The sequence below is a fragment of the Mya arenaria genome, chromosome 16 (genome assembly GCF_026914265.1).
Source record: "Mya arenaria isolate MELC-2E11 chromosome 16, ASM2691426v1".
Taxonomy (NCBI): domain Eukaryota; kingdom Metazoa; phylum Mollusca; class Bivalvia; order Myida; family Myidae; genus Mya; species Mya arenaria.
Genome location: NC_069137.1, coordinates 23424020 through 23449132, shown reverse-complemented (window position 1 = coordinate 23449132; position 25113 = coordinate 23424020). Strand labels below are relative to the sequence as shown.

Genomic DNA, 25113 nt, shown 5'->3' with positions numbered 1-25113 from the left:
ATAGTCTTAATTACGTTTAGGTGTCAAACATCATTTGCAAGGACAAAGCCGACCCACACCCTGACGTCATCAACGTCTTGGATTTTTAAAGCACAGTTTTTGTCCTTTTTTTGCCTTACATTTACTCGATCGGACACTAACCGCTATAGTGAACTTAACAGTATTGTAAATAAATGCTTTGTTCTTGGACGAATCTTATTATAATGCCCAGGATAGAATAAAATAAGGCGGAGGGTAATATTATTCGATATTTTATATTATATAATGTGCAAAAATTTAGCAGATTAAAATTGTAATTGGATGTATTGCCCACAAAATACATACGCTCTTGAATGAGAAAATTTGATAAAGACATAGTTGAACTACTGGTTTGCCTTTTGAAAGGTTATGAAAAACATACAAGCGTTATAATTCGCTGCGGCAAAGCTCTTGATAATGGAAAATAAAATTGCACTTAATTTTGGGTTTCATTGTAGTCGGAAAATTTTGATCAGATAGTAAATATAACCAATCTAACGTTAAATCTTAACACGTGTGTACTCCTCTCAGATCTACGACAACGGCTTGCCAAGTACTACCAGAAAGAACTCAACAGTGCGCCCATATCGCCCCTGCTGTTGGACAAGAACGAGAGACTGGACAAGTTTTACGTCCCTCCAAAGATCGTGGAGAAAGACCCGCGAAAAGTAGGTGCGGTTGAAAAAGAAAAAGGAACACCCGTGACGGCTTACAGACAATTGTTCTGTAAAAGGGGTGATTTTAGGAAAAACGTGTTCATGGTTGGCGAGGCCGGGATGGGAAAGTCCACCTGTGCCGCAATGTGTGTATTGAAATGGGCAAATCAGTTCTCATTAACGAATACTTTTAACGAACCTGACAAAGATCCTTTACCTCAAAACTCATTTATGTCTTTTGAGTTTGAAATGATGTTGAAATCTAACAGCGATCTTAAGCATATTTTCAATCCTGATACAAAGCAGGATGACCAATTCCTAGATGAAACTTTCTATAAAGACATTGATTTTTTATTTCACCTCACTCTGAGAGATAGCTACGACCTCTGCGATCTGACAGACATGATACGAGATCAGCTTATCAACATAATTTACACACAAGATCAGAGGGAAGATGCATACCGGACTATGCAAAGTGTCCTGTCCAAAAACAAGTGCGTGATCATAGCCGATGGCCTGGATGAATGGACTCATCCAAATGATACGAATTGTAGCTGCCGAAAGGAAGAAAAAGTGATCCCTTACTTGGAGACTTCTCTAGATGCAACTGTGTTGATTACATCACGACCATGGAGAATGTCACAACAACGCGTTCAAGACACGAAAATAGACACGTATATGGAGATAGAGGGAACGTCAGATACCGGATTACTGACTATGAAAGTTTTGAACAGTCTCAATGAAACAGTTACAGTGAAGAAAACATTGCCAGATTTCGTCATATTTGTTGATAGAATGACACTCACACGTCTTTTATCGGTACCTATTATATCAATGTTGCTAGTATGTCTGTGGTTTGAGGGAATACATGAATCAGCTTCTCTATGTGATATATACGCATACACTATTGAAATGATGTTTCGGCGAAAAGCTCTCCCAGTGCCTATTATTTCGCAGAAACATATTCCTTTCTTACGATGTTTCCAGCACACAGAATATGTACGTAAGTACTACAGCATTGTAATGGAGATATCAGAACTTGCTTTTTCGACATTATTTTCGAGCGACCAAACATCATCTTTGGTGTTTAAGAAAATTGACAATTTGAAGCACGATACTCTCCTGGCTGTGCTGAAGTCGGGAATCTTGCAAGAATCAAAAGCAGCGTCTTTGATTAGAAAGTCATCGAGCTACTCGTTCATCAATAAAACTGTTCAGGAATTTTTCGCTGCAATATACATGTTTTACCACCCAAAAGAGTTAACAAGAGTAGTTTCACCTTTTTATGAGAATAATGATGATATGTCGGATATTTCACAGGTTTTTATTTTCATGTGCGGTATGAACATTAAGTTAGCAAATAAGATGTCTGTCATGATAACGAATAAAATTCCTAATATTAAAAAGTTGCGCATGGCCTCTTTCATACAGAAAACCATTGTGTCGGGTTATAAGGAGGCTAAAGCTAGTAAAATATTAAATATTAAGTTGTCACTCTCCAGCTTTGAACTAACGTTGCATTGTAGCGAAACCGAATAAGTGAATGACTTGCTATCAATGAACAAGTCCAAGATACGTAAAATTGAGGTCTCGTCCGATATAAGCCAGGCTAAACTCCAGGAGGTATTCAGTAGGTCCACAGACACTCTTACTTATGTTTCGTTAATTGACGTGGCTGGACAATATAACCTTTCCCGGTGCAACAATCTCCAAGACTTATCGATATTTGGATCTAAAACCACAGATATTCAGGTCAATACATATAGTTTAGAGTCATTGCATTTAGATAGTGTTTCGAAAACTGTTGAATGCAGTATTATGCAGTCATTAAAACATCGACCAGTGAATTTGAAACATTTGCGTATAAAAACCATCACCAATGTAAGTCTATTCTGTCAGACACTTCCTCTGCTCACTAATTTAAACAAATTGAGCCTAGGTTACAATAGGCTAGTGGTATCACTGACACATTCGAGTCTATTTGAAATAGAGAGAGTGTCCAGTATAGACCTAGGTAATCACGTTCTTCTCCTACCAGCCTCCCTCCGCATTGTTCATCTACAAGGAGTGAAAATGAAATGGCGTTGGTTGAGGGGGCTGGTTGACAGTCTGGAAAACAACCCTCATAATATAGATTGTTTATTACAGAATTGTACTGTGGAACCGAATGCAGAGTATGAAAAGATTAAACGCTATTTGCAGACGAGTCAATATTTTTGTTCTACAATCAAAGACGGTTATTTAAACTTTGCAAGTTTAAGTAAAAAAAAGTAGCAGGGATATGAGTTGCACTTATTAGTAATTTTATTTGATATGGTTCTGTCTTAATTATAAACAATCAGAAATAATAATTTGTCTGCAGTTTTTCGCTTAAGCTACCATTTCTTTTTCTGACATGAAAAACTGACCATATAAACCATTACTTAACACCTTTGACAGAAACGTTATGAAATTGATTATGTGAATGTTTTAATATATTAAGATTTAAGCATCATCTGTTAAAAATTGTAACTTTGGCTTGTTCGTGCTGTGACTATGACCTGCAATGGAAGTCTTAGTATAAAGTTGTACACATGTTGACCATTTGCACAGGACATATTTCATTATATGGATTTTACCATTTCATTGATAAAGAAGTGTGTTTTTCAACATTAGTTTTGTTTAGCGTTATATTGCCTAGTACGCTCATACTTTTATCGAAATGTTTTAACAAATTTAGTTTATAGAAAGTCAGCTATAATTGGAAAATCAGTATTTTGTTCTGAACTGGCTTCGAATGTAACTCGCTGTGAGTTACCCGCCCAGAAGACGTATAAGGTATGATTGGTCATTGCAAAAGACTGCATGAAACATTCATGGATATTGCCTTCTCTGTTTTAGCTCTATTGTGTATAATATAAATATAAATATATTTAAAATCATTGTATAATAAATAAGTTTGAAATCATGAAAGCGTGCATAAGTCAATGTCCCAGCACCTTCTTGATGTATTGCATAGAAACTTCCTACACTGGTTTCCAACCACCCCACCTTCTTAAGTGATATAATTAGATAACTCTATTATGTATATATTATGAAATTATAACCCAGTGTATTTCAACTTAGAAATTATTGTTAACGTTATGCATGTACACATCCGTCAGTCAATGTCTCAGCAATTACTTGACGTATTGCATTTAAACGTTATACAATAACTTCCAATCATTCAAAGTCCTTAATTTATCAAATCAGATAATTATCTTACATATAATGTAAATTATGGACCTTTTCTCGACTAAGGATTTCCAGCTTTAGTTATGTTCATTGCATAATAAACACCTACCTAGCATAAAAAGCAAACAGTGTATGTTATTGAGTAATTTACTTACATTTTATGTGGTCTACGGATGAGAAATTGGAATTTACTTGGATTGCATTCGATGAACCTAATAAGAAAATATAAATAATGTTTTTATTTGTTTTTTTCTGAATAAACAATCATCTTAAGACAATTGACCAGTTTTGAATCAAACATTGAGTTGATCAATAACGTCATCCTATTGTATGCATTTATAAAAGCGCAAGGTTGCATTGCCCAATGGATCAACCTGACACGACCTGAACAAATGATCTCGACAAACTGCAATAATTGCATTGATGACTGTTAAATAACAACGACATGGTTCTACTCATTACATCATACAATAGAAAGCATTCAACAACATATTGGACAAAGTGTCTACGGATGGGACATTGGCATATAGTTAGATTACATTGGCATAATGTACTCAAAATTAAAAGAAAAAAATGTTTTGTTTTAAGGAATAAACACTTTCATCATAACGTTTAATCAATTCGATACGAGCGAACAAGTGTCTGCAGATGGGAATAAATATTCAACATTTTGGGTGACCGATTTTGAAGAGTTATGAAAGAGCTATTAAGTCGTTTACACACATGTCACCTCAGTGCCTCATGCGTTTAAGTTGTAAAAACCTAAGACAGCACTGCGGAACAAATCTTCACCCAAAAATCTTATATTCCAAGCTGTTCACAAATGAAAAGTAATACGTTTACTACATGTAATAAGGGTCCCAGGCGACAGTTGCAGTTACAAATCTATGCTTTCTTATGGCATATATTCATGCGCTTATAAAAAAAAACACGTTTTGAACAATTGTTGCAGAATTTATTCACTCGATTGATCGGCACCACTACTGTTGTTTATAGTTTAAGAATGAAAATACCCCATTGAATGTATTATGTTGTTTATAAAACATGGCTCCAATTCAAGACAATTAACCTCTTTCAGTTTTAAGCATTATTTTCTGAATGTGTAGCATGTCTTATGTAATTACAGTAAGTGAAACATTAAGATATATTGAGCGCACAATATATCGGGAAACAATTTTTTGTCAAGCAAACAACGCGTCTTATGTGGACTGAACTGTATGCAAATTTTCACATCAGTGACTACAAAAACACATCAATACAACGTCAACATATTTGAAAAATGTTGTTAACAAAACTTAATTTTGTTACAAATTTAACAAAGCAGAGTCAGCGGATGCATGTACTTTACCTGAGCTATCGGACAAAATTAAAAGGAAGGGCTTGCGTGGGAAATCTACGCCATAAATGTCTGTCAAGGTGAGCATTAAAAGTGAGTTTTGACTTTCATCATCGCCGCAAGGCCATTACATAAAGCGATAGAGAAAATGGTGTCGATATGTGGGTCATTTAATTGGCACATTTTTGTGATTAAACTGGTTAATTTAATTATACATTGGCGTTATTACCATCAAAACGGATAACTATAGATATCATGCACTTGGTGTAATTAAGCATGTGGTAGATGTTCAACAAACTATGACATATGGACTTTTTAGCGCTCACGAATACATAGTTTTATGAAAACAACGAGTGAGTATACGGAATATAAGTTCAATGTGTGCGATAAATATTATAAACACAAGCAAACACGGCATCGAAAATCAGCTATCACATACTTATCGAAATTAGAGTTGTATTTGCCAACATCAATTCAGAAGGAATTGTTATTTAATTCGACACTTAAAATTAGTTCATGGAGCGAAAACTCGATGTAATCACTGCCCAACTACGTACGGAGAATTGTACAATTATATGGTTGTCATACACAAACGTAACCAATATGTTGCCAAAACCGTTCAAGAAATGATCAGTCATCAACAAATACACCACAAACATCAATATTTGGAAAATAATTATATTATGAAATAGTACTAGTGAAATATACAGCAGACATGATCACAATTACTGAATACTTGCCCGATAGTATCTGTAATCAAGCGCATCTCAACAACCTAAGTGATACTTGTGTGTGCAAACATACTTAAAGCACTTCAACATAGACGGAGATACTACTGTATCAAAAAATGTTTAGCAGAGTTTGTGTGAAGTGGTTAAGGATGGGTTCTCAAAAAATGTAATTCATTTTAAATATTCATTGTTTAATCTATACTACTGAAAGCCAGCAATTACATCCGATTATCTATTTTTGGTAATGCAATTCATCCATTTTGAATATCAGAAATGTATACGAGAAACATTTTCAATTGAGAGTTGTATCTGTTTTGCACCATGGATGATCCATACATGTTTATGATTACCTGCCTTAAGAACACGCACTGAATATGGCAGACATTTCCGTAACAGTCTTTTGGTTCAAAACAGACAAATTTAATCAAATGAAACCGGGCAACTTTATGTAATTATTTTGTGTATAAAGACAAAAATAATACAAGGATAACCAAACAAAGTGTGTGCATACACCTGCATATTATGTTTTTGAAACAGGATGACAGCAGCAATAACTTTTTTATTCAAAATTGATTACACAGAACTAATTCATTCTACGTCATACCTTTAAAGCTGGTGAACAATGTTGTATATATAAACAATCTCCATCAATGATATATCAGATTTGTTCATCATAATAATCATTTGACAGGACAATTTGGTATTGCACACAAAATATGCAATGTAAACGGTAAAGAAGCGTCATCTTCCCCTATCATGTTCTCTATTCAAGTGGAAACCATTCAGATTTATTGACAGTTTGCAATTTGATTAACATTCATGGAATCGGGTAAGCTTAAAAACAATTAAATATGATTTTCCCAACAAGGTACATGCTGTTCTATTTTGGGAAAGGGTGCGTTTCCGTACTAATACATCGACTCTGTGGATGAATAGAAAGAAACACAATTTACACCAACATATTGCATTTACTCACCGAGCAAACTTTCTCTAAAAATGTGCAAGGACGATACTTGAACAGGCCGGTTACTGTTGACCTAAACAGGTTGATTCACTAGGTTTAAGACGTCACCAAAGAAACCCGAGAGGTTAAAATGGGAATCTTAAAAAATACCCGGGTATTTTTTAGAAGAAACACTCGAATATCATGCAACTCGACACTATCTTACTTCTGTTATGCTAAGAGAGAATGCATGTGGGAGATCCTGATTAATAACCCGTTACCTGGGTAATTTGGAAAAGGTGAATCAACACTTCAAGACTGCAGAAAATACGTCATTTTTTCCAAACATCTGAAATTTGCTTTATTTGTTTCAAATTAATTTAGTAAATACAATTGAGTATGTAAACAACCCCCAAAATGACCATATGTAGAGAATCACATCATTTTAAAGCTGCACTCTCTAATATTGATCGTTTTGACAACATTTTATTTTTTTGTCTTGGAACGAGCCAATTTTGGCGAAAATCCATGGAAACCAATTATATAAGTCTGCTGACAAAATTTAGATCGCAGTTTTTATATTTAAGTTGTTTTTATACATTTTTTAAGCTTTAAAAAAATAACGGAAATATGAAAATCTACGACCTGATTTTTTGTCAGCTATTTTATATCATTGGTGTGCAGATATTTTCACAAATATATGCTCTTTCCAAGACAAAAAATAAAAAAGTAGTAAAACAATGGTTAAACTGTGAGAGTGCAGCTTTAAGTTGTTCCACTTAAATATCATTACATCTAAACAGAAGAATTTTCGTTATCTTAAACATTGTTTTTTTTTTGTAAAATAATGTAAACCTTTTGTTAATGATAATTCTCCCTTTAATCATTTAATTGCGTTTCGTGAAAATGACACGCTACATATATGTTAAAAAAATGGGTGTTGTGACACACGTGCATGCAGGAATGACCTTCGAAAATATTGTTTAATGTAAACAGCATAGTAAAACACATATAAAATTAAAAAGTATCAAAGTAAATTAAGTTGTTCCGCCTGAATTTCTGTTCATCTAAGATGAACGACTTTTGTTATCTTATGCATGGATTCAGTTAACCTTCGGTAAATGATTATTCTCCCTTTAATCAATAAATGATATTATGTTAGGATTAAACTATACAGATATGTTTAAAACAAGTTGATATAGTGGAACATAAATATTTGTTTGAGCTCGAAAGCAACATTAACAAAGTCTACTTCGACAGGCATCTAGATTCATTGTTCATGTGCAATTTTTTATTTCATTTAAAATCTGTATATATGGACAGTCTATCTTTAACCATGTTTTATACGGAATCTGAAGACGTTTGAACGAATATTAACAGCTGTACTTTACTTATCCAATTAATCCGTTACCTAGTAACAAATGCTCTAATGGATGACGTACTAGTGAACTATTTAATATTACTGGTGACCGGCAAATCTATTTTCACTGTGACCATGACCAACATAGTAGAACAACATGTTTTTAACTTTAAGATAATGCATATTTCTCAATCGAAAATGAACTTAAAAGAGTAGTCCAAATAATTGTACGTTGACGGATTTTTTACGATTTTTGATATGGCAAATCCTTCAAGTACAAATTGTTTTGTACCAAAAGTGGGTAGTTGTTCCGATCGGGATTCCGGGTTAACACATATTGCGTCAATAAAATATCATAAAAAAAGAAATATTACTAGATATTGTTATTTTATTTTAGTTCCTTATCCAAAAAATAAATATCCAACGAAAGATTGAGTTTGATGGGGTTTTCTTCATTTCATTCTGTCAAAACATAACGCAAGGCTGCAGTTCACAGTTTTACAACAATCGGAGCACTTCGGTCATGGCCAAGTTGTTACAATTGTATTTACGACGTCTATCACGAAGCTTGTCGGAGGTTGCCGAGTTATTACGATTGGGTCGAGTTGTTCCACTTGGCATAATTGTTTTCTGTGTCAGTCAAGTTTGGTTTTATTGGAAAGTTGGATCATGTGTTTTAATGCATTGCATGCTTGATTTGTGCAAAATAGCTTTGTATTTACATGGTAAAATATGAATATAAACCTTTATTATTCATTTTAAACATAAAATACTTCACTAAATGCAATTTCAATATTGTTCAAACCCACCAAGTTTTTGCAAAACACGTTTAGACATTAGGGATTGGAAGAATCCCGTATTACACGTCTGTTATTTTAGACTACTTAAAAGAGCTAAAAACGCTCAGATAGAAGCTAACAAAAAAAGTTGTAACGGAAACTTACAAGTCAGTTCCGCAGAAATATCCGAATGAAATAGTGATAGAACTTTGATTAGGTTGCCATTACATTTCCTTGAAATGGTAAATGAAATTTAATGCAAATGGATTTAATGAGAACTTGTGTAAAAGAACGCATACTGTTGAATGGTATACTATTTTTGGAAATACGGATATATGAACGAACTTACAAATTAGTTATACATACATAAATTTCTCTGATTCGGTCGACCAGGATTGGTCAAAGTCGAATCAACCTAGAACTCTTCTTCAGTGATTTCCTTTTATGTATTCGCGCATGTGCACTGGCCTGACTGAGAGATTACTGGATGGATATTCACTACTACTACTACTACTACTACTACTACTACTACTACTACTACTACTACTACTACTACTACCACTACTACTACTACTACTACTACTACTACTACTACTACTACTACTACTACTACTACTACTACTACTACTACTACTACTACTACTACTACTACTATACTACTACTACTACTACTACTACTACTACTACTACTACTACTACTACTACTACTACTACTACTACTACTACTACTACTACTACTACTACTACTACTACTACTACTACTACTACTATTACTACTACTACTACTACTACTACTACTTCTACTACTACTACTACTACTACTACTACTACTACTATTACTACTACTACTATTACTACTACTACTACTACTACTACTACTACTACTACTACTACTACTACTACTACTACTACTACTACTACTACTACTACTACTACTACTACTACTACTACTACTACTACTACTACTACTACTACTACTACTACTACTACTGCTGCTGCTGCTGCTACTACTACTACTACTACTACTACTACTACTACTACTACTACTACTACTACTACTACTACTACTACTACTACTACTACTACTACTACTACTACTTCTGCTACTGCTACTACTACTACTACTACTACTACTACTACTACTACTACTACTACTACTACTACTACTACTACTACTACTACTACTACTACTACTACTACTACTACTACTACTACTACTACTACTACTACTACTACTACTACTACTACTACTACTTCTACTGCTACTGCTACTACTACTGCTACTACTGCTACTACTACTACTACTACTACTACTACTACTACTGCTACTACTGCTACTACTGCTACTACTGCTACTACTGCTACTACTACTTCAACTTCTTCTACTGCTACTACTGCTACTACAGCTACTACTACTTCTACTACTACTACTACTACTACTACTACTACTACTACTACTACTACTACTACTACTACTACTACTACTACTACTACTACTACTACTACTACTACTACTACTACTACTACTACTACTACTACTACTACTACTACTACTACTACTACTACTACTACTTCTACTGCTACTGCTGCTGCTGCTACTACTACTACTACTACTACTACTACTACTACTACTACTACTACTACTACTACTACTACTACTACTACTACTACTACTACTACTACTACTACTACTACTACTACTACTACTACTACTACTACTACTACTACTACTACTACTACTACTACTACTACTACTACTACTACTACTACTACTACTACTAGTACTACTACTACTACTACTACTACTACTACTACTACTAGTACTACTTCTACTACTACTACTACTACTACTACTACTACTACTACTACTACTACTAGTACTACTACTACTACTACTACTACTTCTAGTACTACAACTACTACTACTACTACTACTACTACTACTACTACTACTACTACTACTACTACTGCTACTGCTACTGCTACTGCTACTGCTACTACTACAACTACTACTTCAACTTCTACTGCTACTGCTACTACTACTACTACTACTACTACTACTACTACTACTATTACTACTACTACTACCTGGCCGGACTGAGAGATTCCTGGATGGAAATTCACTACTACTACTACTACTACTACTACTACTACTACTACTACTACTACTACTACTACTACTACTACTACTACTACTACTACTACTACTACTACTACTACTACTACTACTACTACTACTACTACTACTACTACTACTACTAGTAGAAACTTCCGCCATTTTAAATAGTTTTCAGGTTTCAAACGCCATTTTTCATTTTTTTGTTTCGGAATTAAACAGCATGACGTTTCAATTTAGCCTTGTTTTCAGACCATTCGCTCTCAGGCTTTTTGATAAATTCTTGTCCTTGCCACCAGAACTAGGAATCAATAAGTTCATTCAAGTTTGACCTCGAGAAACTACATCAGCTGGATTTTCTGTCGACGCATCACGTCTCCATTCTTGTGGGGTAGTGGCCTTATGCATTAAACCGATTCGTTTGGTAACGAATGATTTAAACTGACGACTCTGATTTATTATCCAATGTAACACATTCGAACTTCGCACTCCTATCGTTGCAGACTTCATTCAATCAAGAAGCCATCTTTAAAACTTAGCAATCATGTTTTCTGGTAAAATTAAGAAGTTGCTGGTAAAGATAATTACTCTCCAAGTCTTTTATTGTATAAAAAACACATATAACCATCTATTTATCACTGCAAAATTTTAACAAGTCTGCAAACTGTTCAATGCATTGTCCTGTTTGATAATAGGAAATCTGTCAATTTTCACTAGAAATCGATTTTTCTTATTTCTCCACCATACTTTCTTTTCATTATGTACTTGGATGCCTCATACACACTTGCCTAATGCCCTAAATCGTCTATCGCCTGAAGGGCAGGACCGCTAAAACACTGTCTTAACTGATACAACTTGTATTCAGGTGTTGCTGGTACTATGTCACTGCATGACCTGTATGCTGCTTTCCATAATTCATGTTTGTTTGTATCACAACTAAATGATTTAATGGAACCTCTTCGTTACTGTTTATACGTATCCTCATCAGGATTTGTTTGATGGCCGATGACTGATGCCTGATGGAGCACATTTTAGAACTATCGTACTTTTCCTCCTTATAACTTTGAATTATATCTCGATATTTAGGTCATCCATATCTTTTTCTACTTTGTCTTAAGAAACAATCTCTTCTGTCTTCTTTACTAGTCTTTTCGTCATCTCACAAGTCCATAAATATATTTGTGTGCCTCGTTTTTCTTGTTTCAAATGAGCTAATACCGTTTTTTGGTGCTGTTTTTCTATAATACATAGTAATGTATGAATTACCATTGTCCTTTAGCGAAATAACATAACGAGGACTTGTCCCCTGGTACATATCTTTTATATAAACCATGCTCTGCTACCATCTTTGTAATTATGTATATCTTATTAAACCTAATAAGAGATAAAGGGACTAGTCTTCTTGTTTAAGCGTTTCTTGTTTATTTTTCAACCCATACTATTTCATGATTCGATCGACTGCCTTTTAACAACAACAATAACTGGTTTGATGGTGAATGTTACATACAACCCTTTATGTAACAATATCTCTTCAGCACAATTGTTGATATTGATACATTCCAAAATATAGTATCATACACAGGAAGAATACATTTTGTCAAATTTATTTTAAATGTTCTAGTAAAATCGAGAACGAAGACGCCTGCCTATCATCTGTCGAAATCATTTAAATTTCCCTTTACGATGATCGTCAACAGACAGTTACACACGTCTAATGGTGTGAATATAGTTGTGAATTTGATGATTTTTGATGATACATGTATATTATAAAATAGCTGTACTACAAGTGTATTCGCTCAAAGTTAATGAATTGATGTAGAAAATAAATTATAATATTCAATAACAATTTTGATATGCAGAGCGCCAATAATATCGAGTACAACATCATGACCATCACAGTACCGAGAAAGGTTCTTTTTAACCTTAAATGCAATGTTTTTATCATTCTGCATGACAATTATGTCGAACAAGTAAAAAACAATCAAAAGTGTAACTTTTTAATTAAGCTAATATGTGTGTTATTTACTCTGAACATAATATAATAATTTATTTGAAAATCCCAAGTCACAATCCGAACTAAAGACGAAAATAAGATTTAGAAAAATGACCCTTGAATATGGCTATTGCTTTTTATCAATATATACTTTGCTTTGCCTTTACACATTGCCCTGTCGTTCTTAGGAAACATGTGGGTCAATCAAGTTTAACTTTACCAAGTCAATGGTTAATAGTAACCCCAATCAGCGCAAATACAAACAATGTGACCATCGAGTGATACATTAATCTTTAATAAAGAGCAATTGTGCGTGACAGGCCGTCTTCTTCTGAACATTTGTTTTTAAATACTAGTCCTTTTAAGTCAATTTAAGTCGAGAATTTGATCTATGTATTGGGGAACTACAGGCAACGAAATACATACAATATGATTTAATAAATGCCCCTTGGAGACATTGTCCTTTGATCTGCAAACACAGGACTTGCATGCAGCATACTGTCTTCCAATGGTGAACAATACTGTCAACTACAAGATTGTTTATGTTGTTTCACATATGAATATTCAACCTCCGAATGCACAACAGAGGTCGGACGGACGGGCATGCGCATACAGCGATTAACCATGATGACAAATATGTTGGAAATACCGAACGGGCTGAACACAGTTATCTTAATGAATCGATATATTTTCAGTTTAAGCCATTTTGAATGCGAAGGCTTTGCTCATTCTGTTACGTTTTTGATTGAGACTGCTTTGTATTCATTATTGTAGCATAATATATTTTAAAATGAATCGGCTATGTTGTCATTATTGTAACACAAAACAAATTTCAATAAGAGCGCTTTATTATTTTTATCACTCAACTTCATTTTTGCTTTGTTATCATTATTGCTACAAAGTAAAACAATAAAACAGGTGTAATAATCATTAATATAAAAATCATTTATACAAACAAAGCCATAGCTATAACACGAAAGTATATAAATAATAAGTTATTTGCATTTTCTGTCTAAGATAACATTTTACATATTAAATGTGGTAAGTTCTGCTTGCTATATAAACAATGGTAACCTTTCATCGCACATACTATATACGTGTTGTGAACGCGTAAGGTGTTTGATTGACAATAAAAAAAAATCCAATACGTATATTTAAGGCGGACAAATGGCAAATACTATTACACAGCGCTAAAACAAAACTCATTATTTCGGTCGACTTTTAACTTCAATTCTTATTTAACTACGATTCAGCAGCAACAGGGGCTGTGAAAGACACATCAACCGTCCGCGATAGGAGAAACAAGTTCGTCTCTCGTCTGAATATAAGGTTTAATATCGTTATATTCTGATTCTGGTTCCACGGTACAATTCGATAATATACATTTCATCAAAGAGGTGTTGCTTTCCTGATCTACCACAATCCCCCTCAACGATCGCGCTGTTATTGCCACCTCACGAAGATAAACGAAATTGACAGAGGCTGGTAGAAGCAGGGCGTGATCACCGAAGTCTATACTCGATATATATAAGCGTTCTAAATGAGTCAGCTTCGGCACTGTCTGACAGAATAAACTAATGTTTGTTATGCTTGCTACATTCAATCTTTTTAAACAATTCAATCCTTGCTCAAATGACTGCAAAAGTTTGTATTCAACAGTTTTAGAAACACATTGCAAATGCAATGAAACTAAAGTATTACTATTGACCTCGATGTCCGATGTTTCAGATTCATTTATTGATAAGTATTGTAGACCGCTGCACGCGGAAAGGTTAAACTGTCCAGCCATGCCAAGTATCTGAACATTGGTAAGAGTATTTGAAGAGCTAATGAACACCTCCTGGAGTTTCTTCTGGCTAATAAAGGAACCCGTTTTGATATAACGTACCTTATACTTGTTTTTCGATAGCAAATCGCTTATTATTTCAGAATCGGTACTAGCATTTAACGCAAAGCTGTAAAGAGACAGCTGGATATCCAACATTTGGTTGGATTGTGCCTCCTTATAACCCGAAACAATGGTCGATTGAATGTCAATCACCCTAGTATCCAACCAAAAATGCACATCGTCTAGGGATAAACCATTCGATATCATGGCAGACATCTCATTTGCTAACGTAATGTTTAGACCGGAAATAAAAATCAAAACTTGTGAAACATCCGACAAATTACCGTTCTTCTCATAAAACGGTAGAACTACCCTGTGAAATTCTTTGGGATGGTAGGACATGTATATTGCAGCAAGGAATTCCTGAACAGTTTTGTGGATGAAAGAATAACTCGACGACTTTCTAATCAAAGACGCTGATTTTGTTTCTTGCAAGATTCCGGTTTTCAGAACAAACAGAAGATGATCGCCGACCAAGCAGTTTACTTTCTTAAACACCAAGGACGATGTTTTGTCGTTCGAAAATAACGTCGTAAAAGCAAGCTGTGCCATCTCCATTAAAATGTTGTAGTACTTTTGTATATATTCGGTTCGCTGGAAACATCGTGGGAAATGAATACTTGAGTACTGCGGAATAATCTTAGGAAGATCCTTTCGCCCAAACATCATTTCAATAGTATATGCGTATATGTCGCACAGAGAAAAGGAGTCATGCATTCCCTCAAACCACAAGCAAACCAGCAACATTGATATGATAGGTACAGACAAAAGTCGCGTAAGTTCCATTCGATCAACAAATTTGACGAAATCTAGCAATGATTTATTTTCTGTAACTGTTTCATTAAGACAGTCCAATACTTTTTGAATAAGTAACCTTATATCTGCAGTTCCCTCTATCTCCAGAAACGAGTCAATTTTCGTGTCTTTAACGCGTTGTTGAGACATTCTCCAGGGTCGTGATGTAATCAACACAGTTGCATCAATGGTTGGCGGTAAATAAGGGATTACTTTGTGTTCGTCTGAGCAGCTACAATTTGTTACATTGGGATGAGTCCATTCATCAAGGCCGTCTGCTATTATAACGCAATTTTTATTAAACAGAACACTGTTTAAAGTGGAGTATGCAGCGACCCTCTCATCTTTTTGGTAAATTCTGCTAATTAGCTGATCTCGAACCATGTCTGTTAGGTCGCAATTGTCGCAGTTATCTCTCAGAGCAAGGTGAAATAAAAACTCAATTTCTTTAAAGAAACTTTCATCTTGAAATTGGTCTTCATGCTTTGTTTCAGAAAGGAAAATATCCTTTAGATCGCTGTTAAATAGACATAACTCCCAAGCCTCAAAAGACGTTTGTTCTGAAGCATTTTTGTAAGGTTCTATAATCGATTTCGTTGATGAGAACTGATTGGCCCATTTAATTGCACACATAGCGGCGCAAGATGATTTGCCCATCCCGGCCTCGCCGACCATAAACACGTTTTTCCTAAATTCACCCATTTTACAGAACAAATGTCTATAAGTTGTCATAGGTGTTCCCTCGTCTTTCTCAAACTTTCTGTGATCCTTTTGGACGATCTTCGGAGGGACGTAAAACTTTTCCAATCTTTCGTCCTTGTCCGACAGGAAGGGAGATATAGGCGCGCTGTTGAGGTGTTTTTGGTAGTACTTGGCAAGTCGTTGTCGAAGATCTGTGAGGAGAAAACAAATATTCGATTTCACGTCAATCATGACTTGTATGTTTTCACTATCTTATCTGCATGTCACAATATTTACACCTCAACTCCCATTCTTTAAATAAACTCGGCAATTGCGTTAATCAATCGTTGAACGCAACATCTTCGGATATGTTCGGATCGCAATTCATAGTATAACAATATACATTGATCTTGTTATTGTTTGTATTGTGTCAGCAGGTCCCGTAAACATAAATCAATATTTTAGATAGTGTTAATTTATTATATTTTAAATGTAGTGTTGCCATAAGTGTTTCAATTTTACGTTTAAAAGTGATTTCAAGAGGTTGATCTTTTCCCGCGTTATTGTGACGCCATTTGAAAAACAGAATCGTTAAATTTACAGAATAGGTAAGAAATGATAACTGTAAGACTTTCTTAAGCGAAATGAATTATATTCTTAACAATTTTTAAATAAAATAATGAACAATTGGTGTAAAAATAAGTAATGAATTGCGTTGTTGATGTCATTATCGGCGATATGAACTCAACTGGGCTGGTCAAAGTACGCGCGGAGTCCTTCGGATTCCACACACTTAGACCAGCCAAATTGCGCCCATACCCCGATAATAACATCAACCCCGCAATTCATCCCTTAAATAGTTCGATATAAAATGAAACCCACTATGATATGTTAATTGAACATATTTAATTCGTAAACAAGAGCACTGCCACAACAGATAATAACGCATTCTTTTGTTTTTTTTCCTTCTTAATTTATCAAAAGATAATTAGGTAATTCAACACTTATCATTATTGTCTGTAATCGCAAAGATACATGGCGGTATTTGTTAAACTCCAAACACAACACAACAGTCTTTTAATGATCCGTATCATACAGGTGTCGCTAATCTTAAAGCTTGCTGCATACAAAGTGTAACCGGACACTAAAATTATAGTAAATTATAAGTCACATTGCACACATATTGAACATTACCGTCAACATTAGATCTTTCTAGTATCATGTCATACATCAGACCCTCAATCACTTTTAGAGATTTGTCACCGTCGATATTGGTCATAACGGCCGGTGTTGTTTCTGTCTTTGCTTTGATCTGAAATACATGCATTACAACACAACGTGATGCCGACATATTTAGTAAAACAAGCTTAAATTTAACAATATTTACACAACAAAAATCATTTAAGTTCTACAAGGATTTTCAAAAAAAATGTTAATGTTTATTCTTAATTATGAAAAGGCAACTGCTTTGAATGAAATTATGCTTAAAGAAATATAATATCTTGCACAATCTTAAATGTGTTTTTATTGTAGACTAAACCTCCATGTAAAGACCCAAACATTGTTTCTAATATTCCTTTACCAACAGAAGTTGTTATTCGTATTAATAATGATATCAAGTTTGTTTCATAGTGGATTTAATGAATTATAACTGTGTATCATACATGTATAAGAAAGAACAACATTATAGAGTAGTATTACAAATAAATACAATGTAAACACTAGAATATATACTAAAATTATAATAATAAAAATTCTGTTTTGAGCAGTAAACTTCAAACCTTTCTTATGTGATTTGCGGCTTGCTTAGCAAAGGTATCATGTATGAGCTCATTTGGATCCTCCAGTACTGTAATCATCTTGTCCAGGCAGTCGTCTGCTGTCTGTCCATCCAGCTCATAGTGTGCATCGTGTAGGGTCTTGTTCCGTATGTCTCGGACCTGATTTATAAATATAACAAGTGTATTATATATTTGTTTCTGCTGATCTTCAGTACGTTACTGCATTTCCCATGTGTTACCAAAAGCTAAAATAATATATGTACATGCATATAAGAAATGATTGAATGGCATACATATTGCTTTATATTCACGTACTTAATACCTCAGTGTTTTCGAATAATATGAAAGTATAATATATGCTTACTTCTTCAAACTCCTTAATGTTTCTTATGTGCTGTCTCATGAACCAACTATTTAAACTGATGCTTATCAGTCCCGATGCGTCCACCTGATTTGGTCCCGTTTTGTCGAAGTATCCGGATGTACTGAGATAACACTTTGCCACTTCCCAGTAACCGACGTGTGGGTCATGCCATTTCGTAGAGTCTGTATTCATCCAGAATGGCTTGTTTTTGATATGATTGATTCGTATATCTTTGTTCATTGCATCACAAAAATGATTTGGCCACAACACTGTTTTTTCTAGCACTTTATGCCTGCCATTTGGGCATTTACTGTTGACCTGGCATTGGTCACATGTTTGGTTTTGACACGTCGCATTGGCTTTGTTCATGAACGTTTGGTACTGTTGTTTGCAATGTACATCTACGAATCCCTGAAGTCCTTCTTTCACGTATAGGAGACCCCACACCACTCTCTCCCAGTTCTCATGTCGAGTTGCGATACTCTCTGCCATGTTTTTATCATTCTAAAAAAGGAATTTTACAAAATGCAATATTCAATATCGTCTTTTTTTGGCGATTATTTGGTTCAGTATTGCCTTTTTAGGCGTAAACGGCCTAACTGCTTATTGGTAAAATAATCGTATTTCGATATAGGTTTAACGCGAGAAGGTTTATTCGAATCCCAAAAGAGGATTATATTGCTTGACATATTAATGATGTTTTGTTGTTGCATCATTTTCGTTGTTTACCATTGATAACTGTTATTTAATTGTGCTGATTTAGTCGAGGAAAAACACAATATAAAAATGACGATTACGATTGATATTATTTGGTCTAACAGTACTTAAAATACGCTTTTGATACCAAAGGCATATTAGAAATTACATTTTTCGCAATATTTAAGGGAAGCAAACATTGTATATATTGATATAGAGGATATTGGTTTATTCCATTAAAAGATCGTATTTTATCTAACGAGTGTCATAGAAAAACAAATGTTCACGAGTGTCGAAGTCACGAGTTAAAATATAGCTGTTCGATGATCACGAGTGAAATTAAATATGTTCTTACACTGAAAAAATTCAATTTTCTTAATAAACCCTTTGTTTAAAAAGGGTGTTACTTACGCCGCTACCCATGGGACGCCCCTTTTGCATTATTATACTATTTATAGCTGGTGAGGTGACTGTCAATTTTCAATTTCCGGTTTGTTGAGAAAAACGTATCTGATATTCTATTGTTATAGTTTATTATTCGCTCGTTTTTAGTCCAAATATTTAATGAACAGTTATCAATAAAGTTTTATAGTACATCGTTGTTCCAATAAATAACAAAAAACACTTTTATTTTAAGCGGGGCATGAATACATAACCAACTTGATATAAAGTGACCTCCTCCTGTGTACAGGTTGGGGGATTGATGGTGAACAAGCGTGCGAAGTTTCAAAGCCAGATGGCAATAAACTTTGAAAATATTTGAGGTGGTGTGCAGAATTTTACGTATATTTTAAGTCGAAAAAGGAGCATTTTTTTGTCAAAATGCTTGATAGAGTTACCTCGTCCTGTGTACAGGTTTGGGGCATAATTGTTAACAGGTGTGCAAAATTTCAAAGCCAGATGTCAATGGACTTTGAAAATATTTGAGGTGGTACGCACACTTTAAGTAAATTTTAAGTCGAAAAAGGGGCATAAATTTGTCAAAATGCTTGATAGAGTTACTTCCTCTCGTGTACAGGTTGGGGACATGATGGTGAACAAGCGTGCAAAGTTTCAAAGCCAGATATCAATGGACTTTGAAAATATTTGAGGTGGTATGCAGAATTTTACATATATTTTAAGTCGAAAAAGGGGCATTTTTTTGTCAAAATGCTTGATAACGCAAACTTTAAGATAAGTGGTTACGCCGACGCCGTCGCTCGGGTGACTAGGACAGCTCTCCTTATTCTTCGAATAGCCGAGCTTAGACTGGTCTCCGAACGGTTTGTACCATAAACCTACAATACTTCAATATATTCAAGACTCAAAATGATCATTTAGGTACATGTAGACGCCATGTTTGTTATTGATATTTATGTACATGAGCACATTATATTAGGGGTTTGTGAAAACGTTTGTGGAGAACCTTTGGCGAATGTAGGTTGTGTATGTGTTACCATTTTTAAAATAAATTCCTTCGCGAACAGTTTTCACAATGTAAGTAATGAAAACGATGCCTTAACTATAAAGCTGTGTTATATATTGTCGGCTTGTTTTTTATTACCATAGTTGTTGATTATCAAATGATTTTTCTGTACCTTCATCTGTGTATTTCCTTTGTACCTTCTAATGCTATAATAACGGATCATATCAAGTTATAGCGGACTTCTTTTAGAAAGTGAAATCGGGCACATTAAAACCAGTATAAAATCATGTTTAGTTCACAAAAATATCCCTTTAAACCAACAGGTAACATAGAACAGATAAGTTATTCGTTCATTTTAGCCTTCAATTATTGCTTAGAACTATTTATATATGATGTCTCCTTCTTGATAAGTCATCGTTAACATATAAAAGCAATGCTTTAATAGACAAAAACAGAAGGTGTATTGTTTTAACGTAGTGTGTACACGCTTCAATCCAGCGTATATTGTCTATATCACTTCTTGGTCACTGACCTTCAAACTATTAATATGAAATAAAATAAAAAAAACTTTTCAAGATATTATTTTTTTGCATTTAGTTTTCCATTCATTATTTCGCTTTGAATGGACAGTAAACATAATGATTATACCTTGAGTACATTGTAATTTGAGCTCTAGTAGCATTGTTGAAGACAAAGCCTATTATAACATGTTTACGAGTTAACATTATCTAATCGACAATTAAAGGTATTAGATATATGATATTTGAAAGGTCCATGGAGATCTATTGTCGCTTTTGCAAACGTATGTTCAAAAATAAATGTGTTCACTAGAGACGCTATTTTTTATTAATACTAAATCTTGAAATACTGAGTTATTTTAACATCGTAAAAACATATAGCCACTAATATTCACTGTCGAATTCATTCGACTTCGAACTATGGGTTGCAATGACGCTAGACAAAGAGTCTTGAGATATCGTTAGGAATGAATAGTACGGAGCAATTCAGTCAAACCCATGGCTCTTGCGCATACAATTGCAACCACATTTATGTTAGGATGGAATTGCAAAATACTGTCTCGTAATGCCACGAAGATCCACGATTTACACATAGGTTATGTTATCTTGCCGTACTAAATTCAAGCTATTTTGATTTGGACTTTATATATTATTTGCTTAAAAAGTATGGCATGACTCGTATAGCTGTTGTAAAAAGTTTATATAGTTTTGTGACTATGGATTTAAATACTTGCAATGAAATACCTAGTGTGACACGGGCTTCCTGTAGTTGCTATAGAAGGCCTAGTGCGAGTCGTTTGTTAAAGTTGCTGAAAAAGGCAAAAGATGATTTCGGCTTTATATTTGTTTTTTAAAAGGCATCAAGTCGAGACGGTAATACTTATGTGAACAACTACAGAAACAAGCTCTGCAGCTAAAAGTTTAAGGATAAACCCCGTTTAACAAGGTTAAGGTCATATAAACTAAAGACTACCGTTCTTAGTCTTTGTTAATTATGACACAATAAATGTAAATGTCTGGTGTCTTATTAAATGTTGCCAAAGGTGATCATTCTGAGTTGAAGTTCTTGCAACAAAATCGCCGTCATCGGCATCATAGCGTATCATAACCTATATGATACCCTGGGAAAATAGGCTAGAGAAACTTCGTAAATCTTAAATATTTGTAAGCATTATCCGACCAATGAAATAGCCGATAATATAAAAGGAAATAATCTCCTTTGTGAAGAGTTATCGGCATAGCAATATTCTGCCTAAAACGATTTGTAAGCCGTGATTTTATTGGATTATTTCGAACCGAGATTACATCCGTAACTTCTCGGCCATTTCTGCACCACACGAGGTGTGTCTCATGCGACCAATCAAACGGCTGGATTTCACTTTATTAATTATTCATGAGTACGAGATGCAAAATCGCATGCTAAGAAAGCGATAGGAAGTTGGATTTCACGAGCACTTTTCATTAGCAATATATATATTTTCAAATCCGTCCATTCATACAAGCGTTTAAGAAAAATGCATGTTTGAGCCGATTATTCGTGTTTGATTAGTTTCGCAACGGTTGATTAGTCTTCACTACTGTTTTACGTATGTAATGATATTTAGAATTGATTTAGCTTATATAGTGCGTTCTAGTGTCCGTTTATTCATAATTGGATATATGCCCAATTTGATTAGGACTGACCCCGGACCGAATTTATTTTATCATGATAACTTGAAGTTTCAGCTTTAGCTGTCATGTACTGTCCTATAATATAACAACACATATGTACCATTTGAAGGACCGTCCCGGGTTTAGTTTACTAATGATCGCTTAAAACAACTTTATTATTTTACGGTTGTTTTTGTTTTAAGAATTTCACAAGTGGTACAAATACAATTGACTGAAATTTGAAAGATTTCAAATCTAACAATTGACCCAACTTTCGGGTTTTAATCTTAAAGTCACACTTATCAGCAAAAAGCCCATTCCTGTATCAATAATTCATTTCTTACCCTAGAATGCTCGATTATTGAGCATGTTTGTGTCATTGCTGTAGTTCATATATGTGTTCCTTATGTCCTCCATAACATTGCTGGCGGCACGTTTATTTTATGTCCATTATTTTCAAATGTTTTACACATTATCAGTCTACCTTTTCTGTCGTGATAAATACATTAAATACTTGATTTATTAACAGCAAAACGGACTATTTACATATTGTTTTAATAAAACGTTTACTCTTATATTGTACAAATCAAGAATTTAATAAAATATATAATGCATGCGTTGAAAATGAAACATCATATTATTCAGTGTATCCAGCACAAAACACAACAATTAAAATATTATTTAAAAAATCAAATACATTATAAAGTACATACCTAAAAACCAATAGCATTAGATGAGCCTCGTTATTTGAATAATTTTCCCATTTATGTAAACCTAAGACTTCCGAACACTTCTCACGTCTTACTTTACCCTACAAATAATGCTCATTTGGCGTGGCACTGTGCAGTGATAAGCAGATAACCAAGGTGTTAACAATTAAATTGCGCACGCAGCTCTGTAAAGGAAGTGTAAAATTATATTCATGTTTACGATTTAAGATTGTAGTGAAAAAACATTATATTGTAATGATTTAAAAGTAGCCTTTAATGGACAGAAGGTATACTTATTATTTTATTAACATACTGATCATGTTTGTTTTAGATTGCACCCAACATTTTCAGATGATGAATTTGCAGATAAAAGAATCATTAAGTACTAGGCTTTATCATTAGGAAATTCAATTTTTGCTGGTGTTTAAAGGTTCACCTACTCACCCGATACACACTCTCTGTGTCAGATTTCGCGTTGACAATACTGCAGCCAATGGGGTTGAACTATACGTCAGTTAGATGAACTGAAGTAAAATCATAATGATTAAGAAGCACTGGGTTTACACAACACAAAGTATAAAGCTCCTCTTTCCAACATAATGAAACTAAACATTCTAGCCCTGTATTACACTGACGCTTAAAACCATAACGTATGGATCGAAACTCCTAGTTCGAGTGTCTACTCTTGATTGTCTTTGAAGTTTGGCATGTGACGAGTTTGCCTTTAATCGGGTCAACACTGGATCGTTTAAAAATTTTTTTTTAGATCAAGTGGGTCCATTTTTTGCGATGTTGCCGTTGGGCCAAAATAATTCGATTGATGATTAATTGGGCTCTGATACTTATAGATAAGTCTTGCAAAACATTCCAAACCATTGAAATATAAGTGAATAAAATAATTCGCATTGAAATGGACAGTTAAGTTTTTTTCTTAATAAAAGAAAATTCAGGTGTCATCATTTTAAAACGACTTGTGAAACCCATCATCCACAAGGTCTCAAGTGTCCCGACCTGAACTCAATATGTGTCATGGAAATAAAGTTAAAAACGTTGTCCTTTTCGGGTTAAGGAAGAGAATAGTGTCCGAATCAAATTGGTTTTGGTCAACATTGTTGGTGATGCCGAAATCAAACCGATAACGACATGTTTAAACTTATTTTAAGTGACGTGACAATACACAATGTAATTACATTGTATATGACATATAAATCGAATTTAGGCGGAAGTGAAGCTTATTAAAGTTTACAGACATAATTTACTCCACATCAAATATAAACGCATTTTATTAATGACCTAACGTAGTGGGGTACGTTGCTCAATCGAATTTTGATGTCAAAAATGAAATATTTTCTGATCAATTAATTATGTAAATGATTCAACACAATGCAATTATAACAATAGTTTAACTTTCATTTGCTGGTAAACAGATTATGCGTCCATTGTTGATAAAAAAAACATATAATGAAATTTACATTTATGC

At 34.2% G+C, this 25113-nt stretch overlaps 2 protein-coding genes across 4 annotated transcripts in view; both read right to left on the bottom strand.

Moving 5' to 3' along the window:
* The window catches only part of LOC128221045 (uncharacterized), a 405331-nt gene that overhangs the window by 318271 nt on the left and 61947 nt on the right, over positions 1–25113 (bottom strand). The window lies entirely within an intron of this gene.
* Positions 13993–23757, bottom strand: LOC128221044 (uncharacterized). Of its 2 annotated transcripts, XM_052929457.1 has the most exons (6): positions 23637–23741; positions 22018–22082; positions 18655–19158; positions 18291–18449; positions 17704–17821; positions 13993–16721 (listed from the first exon to the last, which is right to left on the bottom strand). In XM_052929457.1, the coding sequence occupies exons 3-6, from the start codon at positions 19144–19146 to the stop codon at positions 14425–14427; spliced, it is 3066 nt and encodes a 1021-aa protein (XP_052785417.1). In that variant the 5' UTR covers positions 19147–19158; positions 22018–22082; positions 23637–23741; the 3' UTR covers positions 13993–14424. The 2 variants fall into 2 exon arrangements, with proteins under 2 accessions (XP_052785417.1, XP_052785416.1); XM_052929456.1 differs by lacking the exon at positions 22018–22082 and having other exon boundaries at positions 23637–23757.